General features: G+C 36.8%; 1 protein-coding gene across 2 annotated transcripts in view; it reads left to right on the top strand.

Moving 5' to 3' along the window:
• The window catches only part of drc11 (dynein regulatory complex subunit 11), a 42,138-nt gene that overhangs the window by 4,921 nt on the left and 12,951 nt on the right, over window positions 1-24,266 (top strand). For both annotated transcript variants that reach the window (XM_084129948.1, XM_084129947.1), the window contains exons 5-13: window positions 2,865-2,936; window positions 3,646-3,848; window positions 6,681-6,765; window positions 6,931-7,080; window positions 9,686-9,761; window positions 20,421-20,527; window positions 20,844-20,942; window positions 23,580-23,644; window positions 24,009-24,091. In XM_084129948.1, the coding sequence (XP_083986074.1) occupies window positions 2,865-2,936; window positions 3,646-3,848; window positions 6,681-6,765; window positions 6,931-7,080; window positions 9,686-9,761; window positions 20,421-20,527; window positions 20,844-20,942; window positions 23,580-23,644; window positions 24,009-24,091 (940 nt within the window). The remainder of the gene's footprint in view (window positions 1-2,864; window positions 2,937-3,645; window positions 3,849-6,680; window positions 6,766-6,930; window positions 7,081-9,685; window positions 9,762-20,420; window positions 20,528-20,843; window positions 20,943-23,579; window positions 23,645-24,008; window positions 24,092-24,266) is intronic.

Here is a 24,266-nt window from a genome sequence, read left to right as displayed (position 1 = left end):
GCGCCACCTACTGATCCGGAGATACCAAAAATGGCTATTTTTGCTAAATAACTTCTGAGCTGTTTGTCCAAAAATCATAAAAGTGGTCTAGTTAGATTTGGGGCATCATGCCAAGTCGAATGATATCCAATTTGATCCATATAGGCTATTTTGAGCGTCGGCAGAGGTGGGTAGTAACAAAGTACATTTACTTTGTTACATTTACTTGAGTATTTTTTTGGAAAGATTTTACTTTTAAAGAGTAGGTTTAAATGTGGGTACTTTTACTTTAACTCGAGTACATTTCTAATGGAAAAACTGTACTTTTACTTTGTTACGTTGGGCGACGTTCCTCTCGTTACATTATTTTAATGCAATACATGTTGTTAAATGCGTAGTTTATTCCAAGCACGCTGTATCTTTTTTCTGGGGCATGAGCGATGCTCAATTCACAAATTAACCACTCTTTTGAGTCGATTCTGTTCAAAGACTTCATCAAATAAGTTGGCAGAACTGTCTAAATTGGTTCGCAAATCAGTTTGAATGATTTGTTCAGTTTCCTTCATGCACTCAATTGTCTGAAGCTGTTTCATACTCGGAGTCGTAACTGGAAGATTTAAGAACATCAAGAGCGTTGGACGAAGTGGCCGTGGACCTACAGTCAAGTGAAAGCAAATCTGCAAATGCATCATACTGTCTGCCAGCGATGAAGATCTTTATTAGTTGAACATGTTTGTATGCTGTCTGTGAATGAATGATTCCACAGGACGATACATTCGATTTCATTTCATTCAGGTAATACATTCTACAACCAAACAGATTATTACGCCACGATAACTCTGGATGTGGTCGACTTATTTTCCATCTCCTTAGATTCCTGAATCCTTGCAGAGTACAGCAATACCAAACATGCTAGGTTTTGCCTTACGGTTAGTGCAAAGTTGGGATTTGGCGCTTACTTTTTTTTTTTTTGCGAATATCTTCGAAACTGTTAGTCCGATTGAGCAAATGTACAAAAAAATTGTATGCGCTCATACATATAAATGTCTATAACTCCAAAACAAAATTAGATATTTTCACCAAATTTGACACACACATGTGTGGGCTCACTCTGAGAACACATAAAACAAAGCGGTGGAACTGCGCCACTTGGTGGTGCTATAATAGAACAAAACAAGGAAATTGCAATTTTATTGCAATTAATTACAATATAATATCATGATATTAAATGCTACACTTTACAAATGCATTTGTGTACCATTACGAAACTTGGTATGTGTCTGCGGCACCATGGCCTGAAAGTACTCAAAATGTTTCGGGGCAGCACCACCTTTTGGTCAAAAGTTATATTGAAATTTACAAAAATGATAATACATTTTGAATAAATTAGCCTATTGCAATGAAACTGGTCTCAATAGATCTCTTGGGTCAGGTCGAGAACATAGATACCAAGTTTGCCATATTTGGCCGAACTTCATGTCCGCCTTCTTGATTTTCATTCAGTAGCTACTTTTCGAACTCCTCCTAGACTGTTTGTCCGATTTTCACCAAAGTCGAATCGTATCATCTCTAGATCGTGCCGACTAAAAGTTAGACAAAACCATTTTCATATACCGCAGCAGCAAAGGTTGAGGTATGATGCCAAAATGACTATTCAGGCTTAATCTCTGCAATGCCTTGACATATTGACGCCAAACTTTGTATGTGTCATTGTCACCTCACGCTGACCACACCACATCAATTTTGTAACTACGCCACCTATTGGTCTAAAGTGATAATCCATTAAATCATATTTTTAGTTACTGTATATATGATTTTTCAGCCATTTTGCCTAAAATCATCTTTATATGTCTTTAATTGCTCATTGTTGCAGTTGGTCTGACACTCCCAGCCATGTTGGCATGTCTTATCGTCTTCTTTGTGCTTGGTTCCGATAATTGCTGCTTGCAGCTATATTTGTGTTTGGTTCTGTCATTCTAAGTTGACCTAATTTCCATGTCTGTGCCTGTTTGATTCAGCTCACCTGTTGTTGATTAATCAACTCATTAGTTCCCTGGTTTAGTCTGGTATATATATTACTCCCTGTTCTGTTCAGGTCCTTGTTCTTGTTGATGTAAAGTGATTGTGTTTACCTTATTCTCCTTTGGATTTAATAAAGACAGTTTTGTGTTTAGATATTCTCCTTCGTTGTATGTTTGTACTCAGCCACCCGTGACACCTATAAGGAGTCAAAACATTGTAGCTAATGGGTAATTAATTTTCAAATACTGTAGGCCTAGCTCATCCAACAAGCACTGATTGTACTGTGTTTGAATGCCATTAAATATGATTACAGGAGGTGATAAACAGAGATTTTGAACTCTCACACATGGTCTCCTTTTACAAGGTCTAATCCTTTCTCATTCTGTAGCTCACAGCAAAGTAGATTTATGTGAAACCCTGGAAACATAATCCTCTCTCTTCAGTTGGCTATTGTTGTTTTAGCATCATTGTTGTTCAAACTAAAAAAGAGGATTCATTAAAAGTTATATAGAAAATAATTGAAAACCCTTGCCTGCATTTATGGACTATAAGCTGAGACTTGAGATTGATTTGCGATTTAATGTTGAGGTGATATAAATATCCTCACATTCTCACTGACAAACTGAATGAGGAAATTCTGTTTGTCAGATTAGAATTTCGGTTGCTGTTGTGCATTCCTCTCATCTAAAAGTCCACAGTGAATGCAAGAAGACTGTAGATTGTTTTCACCAGATAACACAAGAACAGATGAATGTTCTTGATCTCAAATTGACTATGATAGCATCATTTCTGGTATGTGTCTTCAGCTTTAGTTTTTCATATTTCCTGCCATTATCATGTGTTTTTTCTTCATCATCTTCTAGGTTTGGCGGGGGTATCGAGACAGGAGGAGGGTCAAAAAGGAGTGTCTAGAGGAGATGATATTTTTGGGAATGGTAAACACCAGGTTGCTCTGCCAAATTCAGCTAACAGGGAATGTTCTCAGATTTTTGGCAAACGTTCTTCCAGTGTATTACCCGGCCTATAAATGTATTTTTCTGAAACGTTTTAGTTTGACGTTCGTCTAACATTACTTAAAGGGATAGTCCACCCAAAAATGAAAATTCTGTCATTTACACACCCTCAAGTTGTTCCAAATCTGAATGAATTTCTTTCTGAAATTCATTCAGCACCATTGACTTCGACTTTGCATTGACTTGATCGACTTCTTTTGAGTTCAGCAGAAGAAATAAATTCATTCAGGTCTGGAACATGTAAATTATGACAATTTTCATTTTTTGGTGAACTATGCCTTTAAATGTTAATACTTGTTTCAGAACATTCAGAGAACTTTAAAAGGTAGCGTTCCCAAAATATCTGCAAAATATAAAATAGAATGTTCCATTAAAATTTGTATAACCAAGAAAAACATTCAGGGAGCATTCAGAAATAACGTTTTCATAACTTAATGGGAACGTTAGCAAAAAAATCTTAGAATATATTTTTGTTAGCTGGGAATTTACTGTTCGTGAAAAGCAAGTCTCTTCATGAATTTTGATGTTTTGTACATAACTTCTGCTATTTTTGGTCAAACCACATTCTGAACTTTTTGTACCCTTCATTGTCATTTTTTTCATCTCTTTTCTCCTGGTGCCCTATTTCCAGATACCAGCCCAGCAACCAACACCTACCCCTGCCCAATTGCATGCCCAGCAGCTGGAAAGTAGGAGGCATGGCATGCAGGAGGAGCATGAGGCTGAATACCAGAGGGCACTTGCCAACATCAAAGAGTCAGTGCAATGTGTGGATGGCCCAGATATTAAAGAAAGCCTGCAAGAACAAATAAGGCAGTGGTTTATTGAGTGTCGGTAAGCCATACACAAAAATCACAGATACTGTCTCCAGTTTAAGTTGGATTACATTTTAGCTTAAAAAAATTATAATTACATTAAAGATGATAGGTGGGTCAAAGACATGATGCATTTCCTATTTATTTCGGAATAAATGTATAATCCAGTTCATAAATATAATCCATCTATGATTCAATTTCTGCAAAAAAAAAAAAAAAGAATAACATTTTTGAAAATAACCCCTTGTTAAGTAGTTTAATCTTTTATTATTATTTCTTAGAAGTAAAAAATATAATATTTAATTTAGCAACTGCATATTAATATTTAAAAAATACTACAAAATTGACTATAAAATCCCTACTGTCAATAGTCTCTTAAAAAGGCAGATAATTTGACATTATGTGGTGTGACTCCCCCAAAAAAGTTATTAAATTAATTATTCTTAATGATGAAAAATACTTTTATCTTGAAAAATATTTATATTTACAAAAATTATTAGGATGTTTACACACATGTATTTAATAAGGAAAATACTTTTTACTTGATGGTTACACCACATGACATTTTTTTAATTGAAACTTTTTGTGAAAATGGTATTAAGGTTTTTCAAAACCATATGAAACCAATATTGATAAAAATAATACATGTATAGGAACTTGGCACATATGTTTTAAAATTGTTTTTGTTTTTTTATCATTTCTTTATAAGTAACTAGCAAATTGTGAAAAAAGTTCAATAATATTTTTCCACTTGAAATAAAGACTTTTTGTTTCTCAGCATTCCCTCAATTACTTTCTCAGAATCTCTGGAACTAATCACTTCTATGTAAGCTTCTACCACTCAGACTTCCCCTTTAGATAATCTGAAAATTTGCTTCTAAACTCACAAGAGCTTTTCCTTGCTTTTCTCCATTCTCTCAACCCATTATTTCACTCTTAATTGTAAAGTACATTCCTGGTCCTTCATCTCTTCCTTTTGTGCAGAGGCTGGAATGTAAGCAGTCAAAGCGATGGTCACTTTTACCCAGGGCTATTTATGCTTACCTAATGCATGTGATATTTTCAAGTGTGGACGGTGTAGAGTGAGACTGGGCTTATTAGTGCATTCCAGCCTGATTTACGGCCTGCCAGTGCATGCTGCTGTCCATTAATGCCGAGACAACAGTCATAAGTCATCTCAGTTGGACAACACATTGTGGTTGGGGGGGGGGGGGGGGTAGCTTTCAGTAGCTTTGTCTCCGTTTAGAGGCCCCTTTCTCTGGCCCCTTCCAGTGACCTTGCTTGGTCCCTGCTTGTTGTATAAGGGATGTATGGGATACCGGGTCAGGACCCGCAAGGTGAAGTATGTTGGCGTGGTTTCCATGTGCTGTTGAAGTGAAGGTGGAGTATTTGAGCAGCCAGCCAGACGTTTGCTGTAAAACATATACACGTCTCACCATTATAAAAAATTTCACTCTCTTAACAGAGTGCAGCAGTCGGGTTCCAGAAGTAAAATATGAATTCATTTTCTTGATAGGGAAATTGATTTTTAATGACAGACCTACTTTGAGTTCTGAGGTTGTTTGGAATCAATCGGATATGATTTTGTTGAAGCCATCCGTTCGCATTATTTCATCGTGTTTTACAGTTGAATTTGTGTTGAAAAACTACATTACCCATGGTTCTGTACAGACAAATCCACCAATTAGAGAGTCGTGACGAGAAAAACACGTCCAAGAAGCACTGCAAATGATGTAATTGAGTCTTGCTATGCAGTTAAAACTTAAATATTAGCAAATATATGCATATTTTGCAATAAACTTAAAATATAGTTCCTAAAGGCATAATTGACAACTCTAAATTAATAATTTTAAATTTAGCCATATTTTAATTTGATTATTTGTAGTGGTTCATGGGATTGTAGTTCTTTCCCTTAAACTGTTAAGTCTTGTACTTCTTTTGTCTTTTTTTCTGATTTTCAGATACTTTTTTGCTTCAAATAAAAGTTTGTAATGCTATGATTCACCTCATAGCTGGCTGGCTGATTTCATGGCTTATAACAACTTAATAAAGACTTTTTATGAAATCCAAATGGGGAAAATGAATGGAAAAAATACTTCCAGAATCAACGCCACTGAAAAAGTTGACAGGCACTAATGCAATCTACACTCTAGCTGAGAAAGAAATGAACAGTTTCTTTGTACAATCCCTTCATTGAGGGTTTTTGAATAAGTTGTTTATTTAAAAAAATTAAGTGAATCTGGTTTTCTTTTAGTGAGCAGATTTAGATGAACTTCAGTCCCTCTGCATTAAAGTAGTAGAGCTTTCAGCATGTGCTACCACATTGGAAGTGAGTTTCAGCTGTGTGCTACTGATTAAGTTAGCTAGAGCAGAGAGCTCAGGCCGGGCCCTGACTGACACTTTTACCCTGTTATTCTAAACCTGCCCTAGTTCCCCTGAGAGTCAGCGCTGGACCTGGCTAATGTATCCTCCCCATGTGTGAAGTTCACAGTTCAAATATGATTGATTTGCCTTTGTTCACGCGATCTGCTTTGTTTATCTATATGCTCACACAGACGTGAAGTCTGCCTTACCTCATCTTTAAAAAATCTTTAAGAAAATTGTTTTTCTCACACATATATGTTCTGCTTTGGGAGGGAATTCTGGAAAAAAAAAAGTTGGGAGGGAAATTTGAAATACGTTTATGAGTTATTGGTGTTTCTGTAGGTCTCAGTCCCTCAATAGACAGTTTTATATTTGTTCTCTTTATTCTGGATGATAACATTGGATGTTGAGATTTTTAATCTCAGAAAGTTTTATCTGGTTAAATAAAGGGCAAAATATATATATATATATATTTATTGTGTTTCAGAGATGCCACTGGGAAGTTCCCTGACTTCCCAAGCCCTGAAGATGGAGGATCTGCTTCCATATTTGCTCAGAAGACACCAGAGCAGGTTATAAATCAGTCTATTAAATCCATCCAGAATTACAGTTACAGACCCAATTACTGTACTATTACTAAGAAATATTTAATTTCAGATGTATACTGCTTCTTGATACTGTTCTTTTTTTCATTGATTTTTGTTTAAGAATGTTTACATACAATAAATGTTTTAAAGGTTGCTGCTGAATTTGCTGCTAAGGAAGAAGAGAGGGAGAAGAAGAAAAAATCGAAGGAAGATAAGGACAAAAAGGGGAATGACCGCAAAAAGAAGAAGAAAGAGAAAAAAGGGAAGATGAAAGGAAAAAAGGGGAAAGGAGATACAGAGGTAAGGCCATGCCATCATAACACCGTATCACAGTTGCACAGAAATCAATAAAGGCTTTTTAAAGTATTTGTCTGCAGAATTAAATCAGCTGATGTGGCACATATTTGAGTAGGCTATCTAGTGACTCCGATGACCTCTCTGGTCAGGCCCACACACAATGAACGACACTTCATTGGTTGAACTGCATGGAGCGTGGATAATTTGATTACAGAGCAGGTTTTAAAGAAAAATCACTTGGTTTTTCATTGTACTTTCCAGTTTAGTGTTTCCTTGTCCTTTTAACAAGACTAGTATAGGATGCAATAAGACATTGACATCTCCATTACAGGCAAGTTCCTCTAACCTATAGGCTTTTTTGCATTGCAGTTAGATGAAAGTGAGTTTACAAGCATTCCTATCAACATCTGTGTTAGGGAGTTTTATTTGACAGATTTCCCTTAGGTGAGAAGGTCTGAAGTTTCACTGTTAAGTTAAAAGAGTCATAGATGAGAGAATTATGACATTTACACCAGCACTTGCATTGTTCCATCTTAGAAAAGACATTTAACATACTCAGTACACTCATATTCTCATGCATAATTACACATTGTAAATGTTCCTGAATATCCCTGCTTGTGTTCTGTTCAGGGTAGATTAAGATGAGGAATGAATGGTGAGGATGTTAGTTTGTTAAACTCATCCACAGTCTCCGGAAATATCTGTGATTTCAGCAAGGCAGTTTCACTGTATCCTTGATAACCTCTTGCTCTCTATTCAGTATTCTTCCTCTTGTTAAACATAGATAGAGGTTCTGTTTTCTCTACTATGACATCCTGATTTCCTGTGTTCCTACATTTTATTTTAACAAAGAGTTGAACCTGACAAATGATGTATTAAAGCTTAGGTGTGGCAGACAGCAATCTTTCATGTCCAAAGTGATTTAGGTTCATGTGAGGTTTTATGTTCTGTGATTTGACCTCTGAACGTCATATGCTGACCAGTGATTACTGTGAACCAGTCAAGCGATAAAAATGCCCGCTCACGCTGATTGGCTGCGTTCCGGAGATCTAGAATGGAGCCTTTGTTCAGGCTTTCCTTCATAAGAGCACCTGTAATCCTCATTGGACAGCCAAACCACTGATATCTGCTCACAATGAGGCCGAAAGACCAATCTGACCTTTTTCAAATGCTCACATCCTGTGTGAAAGCTGAGCCTTTCAATAGTTAATTAAGACTTTTTTGTCAAAGCTCTTAAGTTGGCCTAGTTTAGGCCTAGTTTAAATTTTCAAGTGCTACTCAAAGGCTCCTCGTTAAAGAAAAAAAACATAGCAAATACATAGTTTACAAAGAAAATTATGTTTATAAAACTGTGATTAGTAAATATTTAATATATTCCACCAATGCTTACCATATGGCCAAAATATATTTCAAATATATGCTGTAAACTGTGTACTTCAAGATGCTAACATTAGTTAATGCATGAAATAGGTGCAACTTTCAGTTTTTTATAATTTATTAGTAAATGTTGAAATTAACATTATAATAATAATAATTTATTAATCTTCATTAAAGTATTTTTCATTGTTAGTTCATGTTAACTAATCTCAACAAATGGAAACTTATTGTAAAGTGTTACCAGAAAATGTCTTATCTTAAGAAAAAGAGTAAAAGCAAACATTTTTTTTATATATATATTTTGGACGATACAGATTGAAAATATATATAAAAAATGGCCAAAAAATATAAGTAACTAAAACTTATAAAAATATATTTGTGTGAGTAGGCCTACATCTTAAAAGCTGTATTAGCAAAGCAATATATATATATATATACAAATACATAGTTAAAAATATTTAAACATATTTAAAAATATATCTGAAATTATATATATATATTTGCCATAGGCTGTTGCAAATTTTTTATTACCTGACAAATTCAGTTGGAGCTAAATTATATTAAACCTGGCATGAATTCATTTTACTCCTGACCTGGTCACAGGGTTCTTTGATATAAGCTGCTAGATCCATTTGGAAGTTCTGTCTAATTCCACATGAATAATCATAAATCACTGCTCCCAGGCACTTAAGTGCCTTTCATATTTTCAGATGGATTTCTGTCTCTTTTGGGGGTCATTAGTTGCTAATGGAGAAATGTGTTTAAAGGAAGACAACCCATAAAATATACAGCCTCCATTTGGCTTATTCCTTTTAAAAAGCTCTGCTCCTGAGCAGACACACTCTGCGGTCTAAATGTGTGCTTGTGACACGCAAGCCAAACATTCGCATGAGTATGCGAGGACGTTGATTTACTTTTAATGTGCGACCCCTAGTTGAGAGAAAGGAAAACAGGAGGCACCGTAAATCATACTCGCAGCATCGCGTTCAGCCCCTGTTGTGTATTCACATCATTAAAATGCCAGTGCTGAGAGTGACCCCACACCAGAGCAGCATGCAAGCACATCGCCCTGGGAAGAGCTTTGATCACACGTGTGGAATCTCAGTCTTGGCTGATTTATCCATAACTTGACTTACATTATTTCAGAGAACTTTCAGAGAAGTTCATTTTACAGGAAAACAGTGACGCTGTGCTTATGAAGGACCCACCTTGATAACTGTCTGTTTTGCAGGAAGAAGAGAAGGGATGGAAGATGACTCCCAGTAATTTCCTTCCTACGGTAGTCGAGGGAGCCAAACTGTACAAAGGTAAGTGGGATGACAGACACGCAAGAGTCTGCGTGTCTGTCATCGATAATTTATGCAGCTTTTCCCTGACCAAATGACTAATTCTCAACAATGTCAACAGTGTTTGTGTGAGGTCAATGAGCGAGGGAGCTTTCATCACAGTTGTGACATGAGATGTGTCTGGAATACGTCTAAGTAACCAATAATGATAGGGCCATGTCAGTTCTCAGGTCAAGACCGCTCCAGATGGTTCCCCACCCCACATGGAGCGTCTTTCCTTTTCTCTCTCTCTCTATACGTCTTTTTCCTTCCCCCTTCTTTTGTGACTACAGATAAGTTTTCTTGCCCTCTCATTAAAACGGAGTCTCCTGACGCCACATTGAAGTCCAGCTCCTCCTCGTTCTATAATCAACAGCAGTCGTCTGTCAACTCCCCAGTTGCCTTGGTTTCACGGCAAGGACAGTTTTCACAGGCCGTGTATCTAACTACATTTGTTTGTGAAGTGATAGCCGTTCATCCAATTTTCTCCAAACAAGTGTACACTGTAAAACAGACTATGTTCTATACGGTACAAAATTATTTGCCAGCCTATTTGCCAGGCATTCACTGTAAAAAGACAGTGTTTTAGGCCTTACTGGAGGCATAACTTACTAGAGGCATTCAATTCATAACTGTTTAGTCCATTAATTGACATAGTGTTAAACTAAAATAGTTCACCCAAAAATTTTAATTCTGTCAGTAATTACTCACCCTCATGTTGTCCCAACCCCGTAAGACTTTTGTTCATCTTCAGAACACAAATTAAGATATTTTTGATGAAATCTGAGAGCTGGCTGACTCCTTCATAGGCTTCTAGGCAATTTCATCCTGCCGAGAGCGTCACGACGTATGCACGAGAACTGAGATGACGCAGATGGGTCTGTGTGCATTCCCTGGATGTCCGAATCGTGAGAAACCAACGAGAAAACGTAAAAGTGCCTTACCAATGCCGCAAAATGAATGGCTTACCTTTCACACTTTCCCATCAAATGATCGTGAGCGTCATCTTCTCAGTTCTCGCGCATGCGTGCGTTGTGGCGTTCTCGTGAACTCACATCAGAGGCCCACACAGAAGAAAATGAATAGTTGAATTAAGTTGTTATTTTTGTTTTCTTTGCACAAAAAAAGTATTCTCGTCGCTTGATGAACTTAAGGTTGAGCTAGTCACTTGTACTTGGACTATTTCACCCAAAATTATGTCATCATTTACTCACCTTCATGTCGTTCCAAACCTGTAAGACTTTTGTTCATCTTCGGACCACAAGTGAAAATATTTTATGAAATCTGAGAGATTTCTGTCCCTCCATTGACAGTCAACGCAACTACCACTTTGATGCATCAAAAAGTTCAAAAAGAGATTATAAAACTAATCCATATGTTTACCAAATTTGAGTAAACATAATTTATTTATAAACGAAATTGTAACAAGAAAACATGTACTGATATTGTGTACTAAAAAAAAGTTTAAACTCTTTTCTGTTAGTAAAAAAAATAATGGTCACATCATCATGAACAACAATAAAAAGGTGTTCCATATACTGTACTAAAAACTAGTGCTGTCAATCGATTAAAAAAAAAAACTAGAATATTTTTCTTTAATTAATCACGATTAATCACAATTAAAAGAAATTACATTTTTAATATAAGTTTTTATAAGTTTTAATATTTTATAATGTAATTATGTCAATTAATCTCCAAATCAGTGTAGAAACAACAAAGACTTTAAAAGATTTTATTGTTTAATGGCATTTATTATTGTTTAATATTTATTGTTAATTATTGTTTATTATTATTTAATGGCATTTATTGTTTAATGGCATCTTTTTTATGAATGAAGGCCAGTATCAGATACTAATACAGCTACAGTACTGATGTCTCAATGATTTTTTTGTTGAATTATTGATTAATTTTAATTTATTTTAAACATTAATTATAGCCATTCAGAATTACAGTGTAATTGAAAGCTGTCAAATTTTTTTAACATTAATTAGGCTTCAAAAAATATAACAACTTTTAATTTAAGTGAACTTAAAACAATCCTCACATAATAAATGGCATATTTACCTGTGCCCTTCCTGTCTAACAGGTAGGAAATATACAGAAATTGAATAAAGTTATCAAACAGTCTGCTCTGCATAAATTATAAATGAAATATAGATTAATCCTTATTAAAGCTACACAAGTTCTTTAGTTACGAGCAGTGAGTAATTTTCTTTGTTACCTTTGTTTCTTTGATTAACATTAATGACAGAGAATTAGTGGCTTCTGTCACTTTTATACCTGCCGCTGCTGCACATCTCACACACGTCCCATTTTCTCACAACTCTTTACGTTCATTTAAGACTGGTCTTATGAGGATTCTTGACAAAATGGACAGTTTGGCATAATTGTGTTTATGTTGTTGTTTGTTCGAGCGCGAAAGAGAACTCGATTCTGTCGCGTTGTCTGTGAGCACGATACTGGCGTGCGTCTTTCTGTGCGTTGTGTGTGTGTCAGGACATTCACAGACAGCGCGCTCTCTTTTGTCGCGCTTGAATGGTTTAAAAGCATTTGCATGAATAAGTGTGATCATATAATGTAACGCAGCCAACGGATGACAGAAAATAACAGATGCTGTTTTTTTTTTTACCAAATTTTTACTACAAAAAAACCCAAACGGTTTTAACAATGTTCTGCTCTAAAAGTATATCTATTATCTTAAATTTTTACCATACACTGCATTTATCATTTTACTTCAATATATTGTGGTTGTAATGTAAAATCTGGCCATTTATTTGAACAGAGAAAATAACATAAAAATAAAAAAATTTCCATTCACACAAATGGCTTTAACACATTAGGCTATATGTCATATTTGACCTGATGCTTCACTTGGGTCTTATTCTGTAATGTGTGCGGAGATTGTGTGTTTAGGAGCCATAACCCAACCTCAACATTGCCTGTTGAGCAGCAAATCAATCAAGTCACCCCTGAAACCTCTTGACAAGACAAGCATGTTAATGACTGAGACACTACTTCCTGTTTTTGTAGAGATTTAAGGTCTCTCAACAGGAAATGAGAAGACTGGACTGCACTTCTGAGTTTCAGTGATCCGTGAAGGCAGGGTAGAAAGCTAGATCTTAGATCTTTCAGAACCATTTGAATGTTTTTGTGCGCCCTGCATGTCTGTGAATGTTTGTGTCAGTAGGGAGCAGGTGAACCAGAGGTCTGCGAAAACCCATTCTGAACATGTCAGTCTAGAATTTCCAGGATAAATTGCTATGACAACATCCTGCACTGTTGCCTGTGTTCAGTGATTAGAAAACTTCCATCAATAGACTGCACTGTTCATTACACACCAGTGGGGAATTAGCATGGGCAACCCCTTTTTTAGCTGTGGTCCGGTCCATTACAGACCATCTCGGGTCAGCCACATATTGTTCGATTTCTTTTTCTTCCGCTCCTGCTAGTCTCATTTACTTCCTGTTACCTGAGGGAGGTCTGAGGTGTCTTTTAAAGTCAACATCTGATAAGGAAAACTGTCTTTTAAGTCACAGAATCTCACATTTATCTCACAGCTGTGCTTTTAGCATGCAACTCTGAATGAGTCTATCATTCTTTATAGAACATAGAGGTTCACTAAAGCGCATCACTCACTTCACATCTGCTAAAGTTCTTTCTGTTCTCAGACCCTCCACATGTATTCATCACAAGACACGCTGACGTCAAGTCACGTCAGTTGCAGGTCTTTGATGCTTAATCTCTCCCTTACAGAAATGAACTTCAGTAAAACTGCAGTATGATTGTACAAAACTCAATTTTAAAACTCTCCAATTTTATTTGTCTTAATCTCAAATTATTGGTCAGGAAATTGGCATAATTTAAGCAAATGCACTATTGAAATAAGACACTGATTTCTCAGAAAAACGCCAAAGATGGAATAACATTTTTGGCAGAATATGAGAAGCTATATGTGGAGTGATGAATCACAAGAAAACACGAGTTGCATGGTGATGCTCAAGAACGGTGTCTCCGAAAATCTGGTGAGAAATATAATAATAAATCCATCTCTACCACAGTAAAGCATGGAGGAAGAGGTGTCATTCTGTGGGGAGCCTTTTCAGCTGCTGGTATTGTTGAGCTACTTCACTGTGAAAAGTCATTTAATGCTTTGGAGTACAGGAGACTATTGCAGAATGGCTTGCTTCCCACAAATGAAAAGCTGTTATCTAATCTATCTAGGAATGATCAGATGTTATTTTTCAACAGAATGCTCCTGCTCACATTGCAAAGACAAACAAGAAACGGCTTGAGAACAAGTCCATATTTTGGCCTGGTCAGAGTCCTGATTTGAACCCTATAGTGAATATTTGCTCTCACATTAAACTCAAACTAACTGGGAGTATTTTTCAACTGCTTATGAACTGTTTGAAGCCATTAACATTGAGTGGGACAGCACTGACTCTTTCTTCTGTAAAAAGCTGTCTGCAAGTTTAAACACACGGCTTAATCATTCACAGAAAACAAAGGGGAAGTCTATTCTGTGCTAAGCTACTTTATCTAGTGTTTGTGCAATTCTTGCAAATTTCCTGACCAGTGATCTGTGATTAAATTGGTTAAGACCATTAAAAGACTACTAAATATTTTGCCATTTTTGCCTTGGCCTCTGTTTTTCTCAGGAGTTTATTACTGCAATCTATGCAGTGACAAGTTTTGTAGAGTAAAATGATGCTGTGCTGCACAATGATAAACTGTATAGTGGTTAAAAATACTCTGCAGCACAACTGCATACCTGTAGTTAATGTAGTACAATACAAGTAAAGCTCAATTCGATAGTAGGATATACTTCAGATCAGTGCAACAACTGGTTTGACTGACAGCTGCACTTGCAACTGCAGTAACTGGACAACAGCTGCATTGGCATGTATACAATTGGCATGTATACTGTTGCAGGTGTCATACAGCACTGTATTCAGCTATAAAGCTTTTCATAGAGGTAGCTTAGTATACTGAGTTTATAGGCCTACTTTTTTATTAATTTAGTTGATGCTATTGTATAAGTACATTTTATGATTTTTTTCAGCAAGCAGATGAAACACTGTGTGCATAAAACATTTCAAATATAATATATAATTTAATATTTAATATGTCATTCTGATACAGTAGAAGTGCCGTTTTCAGTACTGCTGTTGTACTGTGCCCGATTTAATTTACGATTTTTTGTACAGGATATTTATTGGATATGTAAATACTTAAATATGCTACAAGTGAGAGCATGGCATGTTAAAAGTGTGATGTACATGTGTGAGTGTGTGCACGTGGAAATGCCATTTTGACTGGAAAATATTTCAGCCAACTAGCAGCTGTAACCTTACAGGAAGCAATTATATGCCCAGTCAAAGCTGCTTAATTTTTTTCATTAAGATTTTCCTCCAAATGTCACAGTGCTCAGTCTGTGGAGCAAAGGGTTACATTCCTGAGGAATGAAGCTTAAAGGTGTAATGAAAAGCAGAGATCAGAGCTTACCTCCTAAATATTTGACATGGGTTAGTGAATAGCGATGTCCGTCTCACAATGTGTTGGTTATATCCGTTATATTGATCAACCAAACTGCTGGCAACAGCATTGTCGATAGAATACAGTACCTTTAAATTACATTTTAATATGTAAGTGAAAACTATTAATTGTATTGTCTCCTCTTGTAAAAAAAGGAATTCAGCTAATTGTAATAAATGCACTTGTAGTGTAGTTCAAATCTTAAAAGTATATATTTTAATTAAAACTGTAATAAAAGGCTACGTAAGTGTACTTAGAGAATACACTTTCATGACTGTTTCTGAAGGGCAATTTAGTACACTTTTTAAAAATGCGCTTTGTAAAATGTTAAATTGAAAGTTTTAAAGAACAATTTAAATCATTAGGTTTTAATAATTTTTTTGTTGTGCTTTAAAGAAGTAAACTTATTTTGATGTGCTGATCAACATACTAACAAAAGAGCCAATAATGCAAGACAGTGTGCTAAACACAAACAATACCGGACAAAGAAGTGAACAGAAGGAGGAACTTAAATACACAGTGATGATGGCAGGTGATCAGGTGATGGCTGATAGAGTGCAGGTGGGAATCATTAGGAATGCTGGGAAATGTAGTGCCGTTGAGGTGTGTGACAAAGTGCATGTATAGTGCTTGATTATAGTTTTAACTGTAGTGTTATTTGATATTATATTATATTATATTGATATTATATATAGTTAATATATGTAAATCGCCATTACAAATGTATTATTACAAATAAATTGAAATACATTTCAAACAAGTTTCAATAAAAAAATATATTAAAGTAGCCTATGTTTTATTTTACCCTAAATGCTTGTCAGTACATCTGGCACTTTAAACTTTAACCATATTTCAAAGACCATAGAAGTAATTAGGAAATGATGCATAAAATTGTACTACTAAAAGCAGTTCAGCTAATTGCGTTTAATTTAATCTATAATATGTTTTAATTTACATGCAATTAACATGCAATTAACTGACTGAAGACATTGCATTCAGTTCATGTTTTTCTTTCAAATGATATCTCCATAGTAAGTACTCTTTAAAAGCATGTGAAATTATACTTCTTTTTCACAATGTTCTTCTTTCTCCTAACTTGAAAAACAGCCTTGTCACAGTAAACAATGTGATCAGCAATTCTGAACTCTTGTATGATGTGTTCAGCAGACCAACATGGTTAAGTCCATGTCCCACATCCTGCCTGTGAGACAGCTAATTAGAGTCGAGGGTCTTTGCTGCGCGAGTTAATCGGCAGCACACTGTTTTATCAGCTGTCTTTAATTGGGATATGATCATGTGGTGGGTTTATTTAGTTGTAATGAGGCGGAAAGGTGAGCACCATATTTACCCAGAATCAGACTATAGCCAGCATGATCCCCAGAGGGACAAGCTCTGTTGGGAAAGTCATTTGCACGACAGTTGAGAGTGGCTTATAGGGAGGCCACGGAAGTCATTTGTAGTGAGATTGAGATTGCCTGTTTGGTCTTGTCTGGCGCTTGCTTCCCTCTCACTCCACCCCCTCCCCTCCCCCTCCTTCCCCCTACTTTCCTTCCTGCATCCCAACGTCATGCCACACTTGCTGGATGTGACCGATTGATTTAATTTCAGTCTCTTGGCAGAAGAGAGCTGTGTTAAGGAAGTGTCTGTTTCTCACTGTTAGCTGAATGACCGGGACAAACAGGCAAAACAGGCTTTCAGAATGAGTGCAGCTCCATCGTCATATACTGACCAGCATACAAATCTTCACAAATGGTACAAAGGACCATACCGTGAAGATAACAGGCCGCCACGGAGCCTAGCAGAGTAGATACAGCTGACCGCCCTCCAGCCCCTGAAGTGTTTTTTCACTCAATCCCCATATGGTGGGTGGCAAATGTGCTGTATATACACCATGTTCAGAGCAGATGTGTGTGGCCGCCCCCTTCCCACAAAACTGGCTGCCGTGTCACGAGAAATGTTGTTGCTTTTCTGTTCATCCACAGTAGTGTCTGTTGTTCTTGCACTGTGTGGGGTTGGACCATTCTCAGAAGTCTTCAGCCCCAATAAAGTAGGTTTAAAATGCTGACCCCTAACAGTCATGTGTTTTCAGGAGAGTTAGGTGGATGTTGTCTTTAAACAAACAGGCCAGGCTATGTGAATGCATCCCTCTGAAGGAACTAGGCAATTATATGGATCGTATTGCCCCGGGATGTTTTGAAAATGTGACTTTGAAAAGGAGGCTTTGTGGACGGCAGTTTGACCTCTGACCTCAGCAAGGGATCTCATTTCAAAGTTCGATGCTTATTTTTAGGTTCCACCAGAGTGAGTTTTAAAATCAGTGCCCTTTGACCCCTGTGTGAACTTGACAGCACTGCTTATTAGTGTTGTTTGAAATTCAGAATCTAAAGGGCACCTATTATGCTTTTTTATTTCACCTTTCCATTAGTGTGTAATATAGATGTTTGTGCATGTAAATGATCTGCAGATTTGCAAAGCACAAGGTCCACACAAAAGGAAGTTAATTTTTCCAAAAGTAAACACTTTGCCTGAAATGGCTTGTTTGTAGTCCTGCTATTATTAGCTTAGCTACGTCACCATATTACACATTTGCACAATCATTACGCAATGACTTATCATTAAACAATCACTTCTTACACAATCAGTTCAACTATAATTCTTGAACATTGGTTCAATAAGCTGAACAGCCAATCAGATTGATCTCTCTCAAAGACTGTCCAACACTGATTCAACATGCTCAATCAGTCAAAAAGCCACCAACAACGTCCGTCTAGTGACTTTTAAACTTTTTTTAATAGAAACTTTCAAAAAAGATTGTGAAGCCAACATTCAGAGTCTGTCTTGACAGTCTTTCTTTTTCCGTGTTAAAACTTACACTTATTAGGGTTATGATTTTTACTTTATTTTGATGGTCCCTTTAACACATTCTGTTGACTATAAGTAACTTTGCACCTATATGTTTACTAACTCTCATTAGAGTGTTAGTATTAGTAGACTGGAAGGGTTAGGGTTCGAATAAGTTGACATGTAGTTGCAAAGTTACTTATAGTCAGAAGAATGTCTGTTGGAGGACCATCACAATAAAGAGTCAGCAGATATTAAGCAGACAGTCTACTAACACTCAAATGAGAGTTATTTGACATGTAGTCAAAATAAAAACCATCAAAATAAAGTGTTACCCAATTCAGTATCAATTTAATTTTACTTGTGCTTCATTTACTTGTGCTTCATGCAGTACAGAATTTTGGCCTCTCTATCGTCATTCTGTGGTTGAAATTGCATGACTGCAGAGCAGTCATATGTTCTTCGACACAGCTTTTTGTTTGAGGAAGCGCAATGTTACCGGTGATCATATCAGAGCTGATCTGTATATAGTAGCTGTGTGTGTTTACGGACACGACATAAACATACAAGAACAAATGGCGTAAACCTGGAATTTGCCACCAAATCGGTCCCAATTGCTCAAAATTTAAGTCATCTTCATTTATATAGCGCTTTTAACAATGTAGATTATTCCAAAGCGGCTTTACATTGATAATAGGAAATTAAAGTAAAGTAAAGATTGTTTTGGCCTTATAGCAGCTCTAAAGTTATTGTCCAGCTAAAGTTAGTTTTGATTGATTCACTTCCGTCGCAACGATCATTAGTTATTAACTTAGGGGCCGCTAACACAACACCGTTTTAACAGAAAACTCGTAAGTTCTTTCTGTGCAAACTTCAAAAACGCGAACCCGTGAGAACGCTGATGGCGTGCAAATGCGTATTACGAGTTTGCATCATTATTATAGACATAGGGTCATTTATTAACATCTTGCACCAGCGCAAACCCTCTTTTATCCCAAAAACTACTGTCGGGATTTACTAAAGACACACGGTGAAAAATTTGCGCTGAAATGGCGTGGACAGGGTTATTTTTGCGGCTGACTTTATTGCATGTGCATTTGTAGAAGTTTCCCTTTCAGATGCAACATTTATGGGAGGAGAGTATTTTAAATGAATCCTTCAAGGTGATTTACTAAGGGTTTGTGCTAGTCATTATTTATCGCCCAAAAAAGCATGTCTTAAACCAGATGCTAATTTGCACTGCTTCTCTGCGCAGAACTTTCCACTCCCATCTGTGCTTTTTTGGAATTGCGCTCTCACGCTGATTTGCCCAGTAAATTAAATTAAATTAAAATAGTGTAGTGAATGAGGCTAAGGCAGGGGCAGATTTGAACACAGATTTTTTTATGTACTCGCTCAATTTTAATTTTGGGTCTAGTTCCTATTTGCTACCTCATTTGAAATTTAGAAACTGAAATTTGACTGACACCTGAACAACTGAAACTGGAATTTGAATTTAAAAAATGTATTCAAACGTATTCAATTTTAAAAGGTGCACAACCCCGCTGTTTATGAGGCTTTGTTACAAGAACTGTAGCGCAAGCACCAATGTTATGGATTTGATTTTCAGGTAAATACATGAACTGATAAAAATATAAACCTTGAATTCACTGCTAGTTGCTTTGAGTAAAATCATCTGCCAAGTGTAATATTTAACACACGTTCATAAATGTTTGTCTTGGCCAGTTTAGATTAAGTTTGCTGTTTTTTATCTCTATGATATGCAAATGAACAAAACAGGGAAAAACAACTTCAGACTCATTGTGAGGTCAGACCCTGCCATTCAGTCCTCTTCCAGTTTCCAAATCAACCTGGCGCACTGCCTTTAGCCAGGACAGGAAGTGGGTGGAAATGGACTTCCTGTCAGGATGTGGCGCGTGAGAGCGCAGCACGGAGTACAGTCAGACGCTGCGTTCTCACCCAGACTACAGCACCTGTGCTTCCTCTACGCTCCACACACAGGAGGTCCGACTGAGGCCCTCCAGACCCACTCTCAGAATTGTTTCCTCTTTTACACACAGTGCTGACTGATGTTCTCCTGACTATACTTTGATGCTTTGTGTCCAACTCAAATTTGTTTTCACATGTCAGAGAATGTCTGTATGTTCTGTCGTTTTAGATGTATTGTCAATGACCATGGCGGTTTCCCTGTGGTATGATCATATTATCACTGTTGTTGAAATTTAGTTTTTCATAAATCTTCTGTGGATTTGTTGTGCGTTGCAGAGGTTTGGCATTACCGAGATGAAAAACAGAACTTCCTTCAAAGTTTCGATGCTCAGTTGGTGCGAGAGGAGAAGAGATTGGAAGTTGAAGAGGAGCTCAGAGTTCAGGTGGGAGCAGAGCTGTCATCGGGGGCAGGGGGGGGGGCCAGGGGCCTGTGATGAAGTGGTCCCAGTAAACACATCTTTAACCTGCCAATAGTATGCGAAGTGGGGCCCTCAGCTTCATAATTTTGTCTCGGACACTCATGAATTCAAATCCTGGTTTGGAGTAAAGAAATCAACACTCTTTCTGCACTACATTTTATGAAAGTCATAACACTCTATGAAAACAAAACACTTAAGCTCTTTCGCTTCCCTTGTGGCTCAATTCATTCCATCACATTTTTTCCCTCTTTCTCCATCTTTGTTTTTATATTTGTCTCAGGTGGACGAGCTGATGAGGCAGGAACTGAAGAACCTTAAACTGGTGGTGGACAGAGACAAGGGAAAGAAAAAGAAAAAAGTCAAGAAAAGTAGTAAAAAGGTGAATGGCAGACATGCATACTTCTTCCTTTGAGATAAGACCTTAAGCACATTTTAAATTCTCTGCATGAGTGACAGTGTACAGATGCTCAGTGCTCCCTGATGTTCCTCAGATTATAGATGGTGAGTGGCCTGTAAAACCCTGTAATGTGTCTTTTAGTCTGGATGAATCCAGATCTTGAGATATACTCTCTGTCCTCTGTTTATGCACCTTGTGTGAGGGGCCCTGGGGTCATACAGTGATCTGCCCTCATGACCAGGAATGTGGTCTGGACAGAGAATTAGTAAAGGTGTCCTGCCCTCGTCAGCTTGTGTTTTGATAGGGCCCCTGTTCCTGCCTTCTCTACCACACACACACACGCACACACACACGCACTGGTTTCAATGTTTTATGGGATCTACTTAGACGCAATGATTTTTTTACTGTACAAACTGTATATTATATCTCCCTACACTAACCCCTCAACCTATCCATCACAGAAAACTTTCTGCATTTTTTAGTTTAGTATGATTTAGCTGTTTTCGTCATGTCCCCATAAGGTCAAAATTTACCAGTATGATTATCCTTGTGGGATATTTGGTCCCCATAACGTAGGGAATACCAGGTACACACAAACACACACACATGTTGAGTTTCCATGTTTTATGGGGACATCCCATAGGCATTATTAATTTAATACTGTACAAACTGTAAATTCTATCCATGAACCCTTACCCTATAACCTACCCATCACAGAAAACTAAAAGCATTTTTAATTTTCAAAAAACGTCACTTAGTATGATTTATAAATTGTTTTCCTCATGGGGACCAAAGAATCTCCCCACAAGGACAAGGATTTCGAATATTGCCATCTTTGTGGGGACATTTTGTCCTGGTAACGTAGAGTATACCTGAACCACATACACATACACACACACAATATATGGTAATATATGACGAGAGGACCAAGACATATGGTAAAGTACATAATGTCTGTAGAGTCATAGACATGTAAATGTATAGTTAAATGTATATTTTCATGTCAAAGCATATTCTAGAACTATATAAATCCTGTTTTTGCCACAGAGCAAAAAACAATGGGATTATTTGTTTTGCAATTGCTGCTATGTTTTTCATAAAATTGAAACTTTATCTCCAACTTTACTTCTCACAACTGACTTTATTTCACAATATGACTTAAAATTTTGCAATTGGAGCTTTGTTTCTCATGAAACAAAAAAAAGCTGACCTGAAAGCAGTATTATCGGAGTGTTGATACATCTTGAAGGCAGATTCTTGACATTTATATTTGCAAAGTAAAGACATCCATTACTATGCCGGCAATATTTAGACAGAATAATGTACATATAAAAAGATTTTTGTGTATGTATGTGAATATGTGTGTGGCTCTGTTTAACTGTGACCTATAAATATATGGGAATATATAGGAGACCTATATTTCTTGCAATCAGTCACTATTGTGTCTTCTCCAAAACAAGAAGCATAGAAAAAGGCCTCATTGCATGCCTGCACAAGAGCTAGAATTCCTCAACAACATTTTTGGCACCCTGCTTGAGTTGCTTTACGCTGAGAGGTTTTGACAGCTAAATCGGTCACAGACGCTGTCTGTCTGATGTGTGTAATTTATACACAAAGATGTTTTTTATCATTAATCATTCTGCAAATGCAGGCACACGCATACCCCATTCAGCTCTGCTGGTGTAAGACTGAATTCCAGCTGTTAATTCATCTAAGTTGGTTTGCACATTGAACTTTGTTGGAATTTTAAAACACATTCAGTGAATTTTATAACCCATACAATTTGGGAACATCAAATTGAACATTATGCAACAGGGAGGGTTTGTTTGTTAAATGAACATGCAACGCCCAAGCTGAGCTAATGCTGGAGTTCATCATGTCTGTTATATAAATGCAGGAGAAAAGTTTTTTTATCTTAATTTCACTGACATACTCAGACCTGCCAAAAAATGATCCAAGATTCTCCATAATAATATTTTGGGGAATCACAGTATGTTCTATCCAAGTTTCTGAGAAAATGAAGTAAGTGGGTTTCTATTACTCACCGAACAAATATTTAGAACATTTGGTAACATATCATTCGTGGAAATTCCTGGTTGCTAGTCCTGCTAGTCTAGTTCATTTGTGGTTTGGAAAAGCCCTGAATTACAGCAAGTTCCAAGGTGTCTCTAGTAGGCTGCATAAAAACGGTTGTACTGAGAGTACAGTCTAGATAATCAGGGAAACACACACGTGCAGACCATCACTTGATCCCACACAGTGATTGTTTATGTCAAGTCACTAGAGGTTTTTCAGGATTTCTACATTTTGGATGCAAGCGCATATCCAACACACCTGTTATTAACATGTTACATTGTAGGGTTGGAAGATTCAATATACTGAAACAGACATGTAGATATGCCTTGGTGTTAAAAGGAAAATAAACTTCCTTTACAGTCTGACACTAATCTAATCACACTTTGATTCATGTTAAGACTTATTTCAATCTAAAAACCAGAAAGGAAAAATATAATATCGGTACTATCTACGACACATACTTTCCTTCCCCTGTCATTCTTGATTCAGAATTATTTTCATGTATTGTTGTCCATAACTAAAAACACATTTTCTTTGCTTTAGAAAAAAAAGAAAGGACGGAAGACTGGAAAAAAGAAGAAGAAAGAGAAGGACCTCACAGCTGACAGGTCTGAATAAATAAACTGGTTTAAAATGCAAAGTCTATTTCTCAAGAATATTATAATGTAGTTTAATCATTGCTAAAAGAGCAGATTTGACCCATGGCACTGTTTGCAACTGAGAGATGTAGGTCATACGTTAAACACCAGTGCACTGTGAGAGTTCTGGAATAGAGGGATTGTGCTTCTGGAAAGTGCTCAAGTGAGTGTCAGGGTTTGGAGCTCAGGGGGTGCCTGGCGAATGTCCATGTGGAGCACAAGAATTCATGGCTGGCTCTGAACGCTGTGATGTAATAGAAGTTTGCGTCAGATACACAGCATGACTGATCAGTTTGATCTCTTGTTTGCAATGCTTTTTCTGTCTTCCCTCTAGGACCATAGAATCTCTATATGAGGAGCTTGTTCTGGAAGGCTTCATAATCAGGCCAATGAACGTCAAGTTGTCAGATTACATAGGTAAAAACTAAACACCACTGAGATAAATGTCACGTCTTTTTAGTTTTTATCATTCTGTAATCTGTCTTCTTAACCCCATAATTTGTTTCACTTCCTTAATTCTGCATTAATGCTTAAACATTACACTCAAAAATATATTTAATTATTTTTGAAGATGTACACATTTCAGTTGTAT

The sequence above is a fragment of the Abramis brama genome (genome assembly GCF_963993115.1).
Source record: "Abramis brama genome assembly, chromosome: 11".
Classification (NCBI taxonomy): domain Eukaryota; kingdom Metazoa; phylum Chordata; class Actinopteri; order Cypriniformes; family Leuciscidae; genus Abramis; species Abramis brama.
This window is presented reverse-complemented; position numbering and strand designations above follow the sequence as displayed.